Source organism: Dipodomys spectabilis, unplaced genomic scaffold, assembly GCF_019054845.1.
Source record: "Dipodomys spectabilis isolate Male_0828 unplaced genomic scaffold, ASM1905484v1 ptg000017l, whole genome shotgun sequence".
In the NCBI taxonomy this organism is placed as follows: Eukaryota; Metazoa; Chordata; class Mammalia; order Rodentia; family Heteromyidae; genus Dipodomys; species Dipodomys spectabilis.
In genome coordinates, this window is record NW_024870694.1 from 7,426,190 (window position 1) to 7,433,285 (window position 7,096).

General features: G+C 53.4%; 1 protein-coding gene across 1 annotated transcript in view; it reads right to left on the reverse strand.

Annotated features, from left to right (window-relative positions):
* The window catches only part of Adcy5 (adenylate cyclase 5), a 143,045-nt gene extending 136,254 nt beyond the window's left edge, over positions 1-6,791 (reverse strand). The window contains exon 1 of the mRNA XM_042668520.1: positions 5,162-6,791. Coding sequence (XP_042524454.1) covers positions 5,162-6,295 — 1,134 coding nt within the window. The 5' untranslated portion in view covers positions 6,296-6,791. The remainder of the gene's footprint in view (positions 1-5,161) is intronic.
* Between the last annotated feature and the right edge of the window lie 305 nt (positions 6,792-7,096).

A 7,096-nucleotide genomic window follows, 5' to 3' on the forward strand; every position in this document is an offset into this window, starting at 1 on the left:
TTAACTCTGATTTTTAAAACGCTTATGTGAAGCTGGGAAGGTTGCTATGCCGAGGTTTAATACATCATGTGTTCTCTCCATCAACAAACATGAACATGCTGTTCTGTGTTCTATAGTATACAGACCTCATGCTCTCATTTACAGATCAAACTTGAACTAAGTTACAACAACGTACATTCTTACAAATAACATGGCTGTGCATGCTGTTCCTTGGCTGGGTCTCCATCATTCCTGAGGTCCTCCCTACATGAATCAGGACTCTCCTGATATCTAACAGATGACCCCCTATCCAGAAGCCCCACTCAAACCTTTATCAGGGGCCACTCTGTTCCCTTCCAAGCCTCCTCTCCAGCTGCCTGGAGAGGGAGCAATATAATCAAAGACAATTAGCAAATTCAACTGGCTAATACAATTAGCCTAGAGGCAAGGCCAGCAGACCCTCCTCTGTTCCAAATTCAAAGCCAATCTCCAATCCAGCCTGCTGCTGCCACTGCAGTTTACTTGTAGCCTGATTTCTCCTCGGCAGAATGCAGGTGATAGACAAGTAATTGGTGGCAGACAATGCCTGGCCTTTGTTGTGAAGCTCTCTTCCTCCACACAAGCCAGCAGTGCACCTGGGCAACCACAGCGACCTACAAGAAGGCCTATGGGCCAGGTTCCAGCAAGGACGCAGCTCTTCAGTGGGGCTCACTGGGCTGCTGAGCAGGTGGGCATCAGTAAAGAAGAGGGAATTCCACAGGGTCAGAGGAGCTGACTACTCAAACCCAGCCCCAGTGTTACCATGGAAAGGGGAAGGAGTACAACCCAGGGTACATCCTGGAGGAGCTAGAGGTCAAGGTAAAAGGGGCAATCAAATCAGAAAGGCAGCCACAGGAAACCAGCTACCAGCCAAGAACAAATGGGACAAGTTTGCTTGTGAATCTTTCAAAGTTAACACAACAGCTTGCCAGCCATTCCCTTCACTAGGGCCAAACTGCTCCCAGACAGACGGACTAAAATGCGTGCATGCTCACACACATGCTCCTATCACTGGGCAGCTACAGAGCTTGATTCCCAGACCACATCCCTACCCCCATCATCCTTTGCCTCTACTCAACAGACACTCACACGTGCTCAGTCACAGAACAGCACCCACACAGTGCCAGTGCCATTCTGATTGCTGGAACAACTGTGACAGTTGTGGGTTCAAACAGGCACATAAGAAGAAATGCAGGAAATTACTGTGCTTCTCCCAAAGGGATGGGAGGGAAGAAGGAGGTAAAGAGCTGAAAGAAGATAGACTAGGGAGGGGCCATCCCTCACAGCAAGCTCCCAGAGACCTAGATGGAATCGGAATCCTCCCCTCCGGAAGCCAGAGAGGTATGTTTAATGTGGTTGAGTAAAAATATTACCCCACATTTGAACAGAACTGTCTATGCCCTTCTATGCATTATCATGTCCTAGGGTATTACTGGATGGAGGAGGTGACAATCTCCTTGAGATCAAATGACCACTTCACCACCACATGACTTAAAGACATGGTCTCCAAAATAATCTTTAACTGCTAAGCATGGGTACTAGTTGTGGGAGCCTGCTTGTTTGTGTGTGAGTGCTCACAGAGGCTTTATGAAGCAGAGTGGGATACAGTCAAACAAAAATGAGGTTGCCGTGGAAACAGGCTCCAGCATCATTGCAGCCTATTAACACAAGTGAGGAATGTGTTTGGCAGATGCTCGAGTGTTATTTATGGTATGGGTGTAGCAGAGGGACTTCTAACAGGCAAAGGAAAAGGGAAAAAAACACCCCTGTGACGCTCCTACTGTATCCTCGTAAGAGATGAGGAGACAACCGCGAGACAAGGACACAGAGAAGGCTGAGAGGCCAGGTACGGGGAGCAAGAGAAGGAAACGCAGAACAAACAGGAAGAACAAGGAAAGGAGAGATGGACTGACAGAACAGAGATCCAGATGGGAAGGGCAGAAAAAGGAAATATGAAAGGAAAAGTGCAGGCAGAGAGAGAGAATGGACAGAAGTGAGATAGGACAGATTCCTAGGGGAAGGGAAGAGCTACAGAGAAGGACCCACAAGGGCCACCACACTTTGCCTTTTGTCTCTTGAGTAAAAATCAACCTCCTAAGAAATCAAATGCTAGCCAGCTGTCAATAGCTCTAGCTACTTAAGAAGCCTGAGCCTTGGACGATCCCATTTTAAAGCCAGCCTGCATAGAAAAACCTATGAGAATTCATCTCCAATAACCATCAAAAAACCAGACTAGAGGAATGGCTCAGGTGGGAGAGTGACAGCTCCCATACTGGCTCCAAAAAGAAAAATAAAATAAAGTTAAAATGCTACTTCTGCTGAAGCCAAGGACAAAGCCCAAGCACCAAAGGGCTGGGGAAGAATAAAATGCTCAAGTCAGATGATGTTGAGGCCCTGGGATACAGAGTTGAGAGTGGCAGCCTTGCAGGAGAAGTGAAGAAATGCACAGATAGTTTATCAAGGGCCTATTATATGTTTGAGGTACTGTGGAGAGGGAGTTTTTAAACCCCAACACCAGAAATGGTTCACCGTTACCTCTTTCTCTGGACATGTGTCTTCATCAAAGAATAAGTAAGCCTCTAACCCAAGCCACCTCCAAACACTTATACACTGAGGTAACCTGAGGCAGAGTTTAATGCCGGACTGTTCCACTAATATTTGCCTGCAATCCAGCATAGTTTGCTCAAGAAAAACAAATTTTATGGCATGCATAATCAGAAAGGTAAATCAAGTACAAACAAAAAAGATACAGTTTTCTCTGAAGCCAAATAGAAAGAATGTTTGCATTCCCTTGTCTTAGACCACTCATAACAAACTCTGCTATACTCAGATCAAGAAAAGTTAAGTATAAATCCACCCAAAATTCTGCAGCTAGGTTACAGTCTAAAGACCACAATGGGCAAAGAAACCTGGGGTGGAACCTGATGGGGGTAGAAAGAGAAAAGGAAAGGGGTTTGCCTGGAGCCAGGAGGGAAGTCTGTCAGACATACATTGCATTGGCATTTTCACACTGAGATGGGGCTGCTCCAGCTTCAGCACCCTGTTTCTGAGATCTGGTCTCAATTTCTTCAGAACATACATCCAGGATAACCTAGGGCTGAATCAGGCTTCATATCCTATAAGTCTGGCTCAGAAAGCATCTTGAACTCTCCTGTAAATCCCCACTACTCCATGTAAATGGCATGTTATTCTGCCTACAGAAAACTATACTTACCAAAGGCAGGAACACAACTCAGATATATTAACACCCATCAGAAAGCATGGGTCTTTAGGTTGAGAATTGCAACCTTTTTAAGCACTCTGTAATAGTAACTTTTTAAACCAACACCTCCCAAAAGAGTTCTCTCCTGGTCAAAGCTGATCTCTAAGGATTTTTATTTCCTTCTGATCCTAGATCAGGAAAACTTTTTTGTCTTGCCAGTCCTGAGGCTTGAACTCAGGGCCTGGACACTGTCCCTGAGCTTCTTTTGCTCAAGGCTAGCACTCTACTACTTGAGCCACAGCGGCTTTTTCTGTTATTGTGGTACAGAGGAATCCAACCTAGGCCTTCATGCGTGCTAGGAATGCACCTTACCACTGAGCCACTTTCCCAGCCTCTCAGGAAAACTTTTAACACCACCTAAGAACACCACCTGCTCTACTAATTGGACCCCAATCCAACTGGCAAGCACTCATTAAATTGCTACTAAGTATTCTTCACTATGCAAGAAAACTTACAGGAAAGCATGGAGAAGAAGAAACATACTTGGGAACCTTTGCAAAGGAGACTACACTAAATCTGGAAAACCAAAGGACACTGGAGGAAAAAAAAAAGTGCTTCAGTCTATGGATCTGATTCCACTGTTGCTCACATAGAAGGAGAAGCCAGTGTGGAAGACCAGACGGTTCCTTGCAGTAGGTGAGTCTGGGAACTGAGGATGTTAGGGAACATCAGCATAGTTAACCCTCTCCTTCTCCAGAAACAGAACTCATGGGCCATAGCCCAGAGAGGTGGCATAATCCCTCCCTTCTTCCCTGCCAGAGAGCACCCCACAGTTCAGCAAGAGCCCAGTGCTCTGTAGCTCATACCAGTGATATTCCTATAGGAAAGTTATGTGTCTAAGAAACAAGAGAATACCCCAAAAGAGTTCAGTATTCAAAAGATCAAAGTCTGAGGAAGAAGGTAGAAGTAGGGAGGAGGAAGAAAATAATAGCAATGGGCCCCTGTTAGGAAGTTCCACGAGAAGAAGCAGATGACAGGAGGGAGGTAGGAGTATGCAGAGGGGTCTGAAGTCACTTACCAGTGTCCCACTTGACTCTCTCCAAGGGAAGAGCATGCAAACAACCATGTTCAGTGGGACAGAAACAGAGTATTAAGGGAAAGTGTGGACGTCAGAGGGGCTTTTTCACCCTACCGCCATAATGGCTAGCAGGAATCTCTTCCAGAAGCCTGGAATTGCCTGTTACCTAGGCAGAAGTTTTACATTTTACAGTTCAAGGCTCACTCAAGTCCTAGCAGGGATTAAAAAACCCCTACCCTCAGTCAACAACCGGGAGCACCTATTGAAAGGGATAATGTTCTCCCCACCAGCTTTCTGTTCAAACCAGAAAGGGGACTGTGACACACACTTCTCAGTGCTCTTTCCCACCTTAGTTCACAGAAACTTCAGGCACTTGAGCAAACCAAACTTGTTGATCCTCTGTCAAGTTCAAGAATCTCTCTAACTGCCAAATCCCTGGCATAAGTAGTAGGGCTATCATTTCCTCCTTCAGACTGGTCACAAGATGCCCTGGGGATGCTACCCCAACCCTTTATCCAGGTGTAGGCTAACAGAAAACCTACAGCGACACTCAGTATAGGGTGGCCACTAGAGAATTCAGCCACTTTTATGACTAGCCTCTGTATACAGGGACAGAAACTCAGGGAGAGATGGGGACTTCCCTCATGTAATTTTCTCTCACTTTCTCCTTCCTTACTGAGTCAGGGCAATGATGACAGGTTTTGAATTCATCATCTACCCAGCCAGGAACATTACAAATAACACAAGACCATTGTTTTATAACTAAGATGCTATGTGTCAAGTGGGCTCTCTTTCTGTGGAGTCAGGTGCCTACCCTCTGTCCACCCCCACAATCCAGTCCCAGTGGCCATCTGGGCCCCTACCTGCTTGAGCAGAAACTGGTCCTGGGCATTGGTGTGTAGGGCGATGGCCAGGTGGAGAGCAGACAGCAGCACCCCGCTGAGCACCGCAGCCCGCATGCGCACAGGCAGCAGCGTGTAGATGGTGTAGATGAAGAACACCGTCCACCAGATGCCCTCCGAGGCGCTGCGCGGTTGGGGCAGCAACAGGCCCACCACCTGGACGGCCAGCACCACGGCGATGAGCGCATAGCAGGCCAAGCCCATGTGGTCCTGGTGGAAGGCCGCGCGGTTGCAGAGCACAGCCATGATGAGGATCACACCCACGGCGGCTGCCAGCACGGCCAGGTAGGGCAACTGGAGTGGAGGCCGCGCCGCGTGGAAGGCCAGCATGACCAGGCACACGAGCACCAGCACGGCCATGAGCATGGTGAGGCTGCTCTGGTTCAGGCGGAAGAAGTAGCGCTGATATAGCCTCTCCAGCTTGTCCGACGGGAACTTCTTGGAACGGAACACCTGCAGTATGGCCAGGCAGCAGGCACCCAGCGACAGCACTGCGCCGGGCCCCGAGCCTGAGCCTGCCGAATTGCCGCCATCCCTGGACCCTTCGCCGCCCTCGACGGCGGCGCCGGCCTCCAGCTCGTCGGCCGCGCGGCCCTTGCCCCGCCGCTCCTCCAGGCCCAGCTCCACCGAGCGGGGGCGCACCTCCGTCCCGCCCGCCGCGGCCGCCGCGGCCGCGGAGCCGCCGCCGCCGCCGCCGCCCGCAGGGGGCGCCCGGGTGCTGCCCCCGCCGGCCGCGCCCCGGCGCTGCCGCCGGCTGCCGCGACCGCAGTCGTCGCCACCGCGCTCCTGCCAGGCTGACTTAGAGCGGAAGCTGAAACCGAAGCCCCCCGCCAGGGGATCGTCGCCGCTCAGCGGAGGATCGTCGTCGTCGTCGCCGCGCCAGCGGCTGGCCAGGCGCTGCTGCTGTTGCGGGGTCACCGCCCCCCCGGGTTTCTTGGTGGAGCCGCGCGTGGAGCCCCCGGGGGTATGGGGATAGCCATTGGCGCGGGAATCGGCCTCCCCCCACGCCGAACGGTGCTCCGGGCCTCCCCGGGACGTCGGCGCCGCTGTCTGCGCCGCGTAGCCCGGGGGGCTCACGCTTTGGGAGCCGGACATTCCCCCCTCGGCCTCGTCGTCTTCCTCCTCCTCCCCCGGGGGCCGGGCCGGGGGTCTCCAAGGAGAGGGTGGACGGCCGAGCAGGGGGACCAGGCTGGGGTCACACGTCGAGGGAGGCCCGGGGCCCTGCGCAGTAGCGGGGCATCTTGGCACCCCCGTCCTGAGCGGTGGAGGGCAGCGGGAAGCTGAGCGGGGAGACCCGGGGAGCCCCGAGGTGAGAAGAAGTCGCTGAGAATCCGCGTGTGGAGTCCCAGGTCCGAGGAGGAGTTGGCTCGGAGAGCGGGCAGCGGGGGCCGCTTCGGCTGCGGCGCCGCGCGCACCGAGGCGTCCCGACTCTTGGTTCGCGTGGAGCCCGACGAGGGCCGGAGTTGCGGACGAGGCGGGACGGAGAGGTGTCCTTGCGGGCGGCGGCTTCCCGGAGCCGGCAGTGTTGGGGCGCGGCGCGCTGGTAGATTCTGCCTAAGCGGCGCGCGGCGGCTCTCGGGGCGAGGTGGTGGCGAGGGCGGCTCGGCAGGGGTCCGGGCGCGGAGACGCAGCGGGTGCCCTTTCCTCGAGGCGGACTGGGAGCGACTGAGAGGTGCGGGCGCCAGCCAGCATTATTTTCTTCCGAGGGGTGGGGAGGTGGGATGGGGGGGTGGAGAGGACGGGGGAGGGGGCGGCGGGCGGAGCAACCGCTCCGGAGCCCCGGGGGGGAGGGTCCTGGAGCTCGGGGGGGCCGCTTCCCGCATCCCCCACCTCGCGCTCGGAGAGAGGGAGCGTGGCCCCACCGCGAGCGGAGCCGAGCCTCCGGCGCGTCCTCGC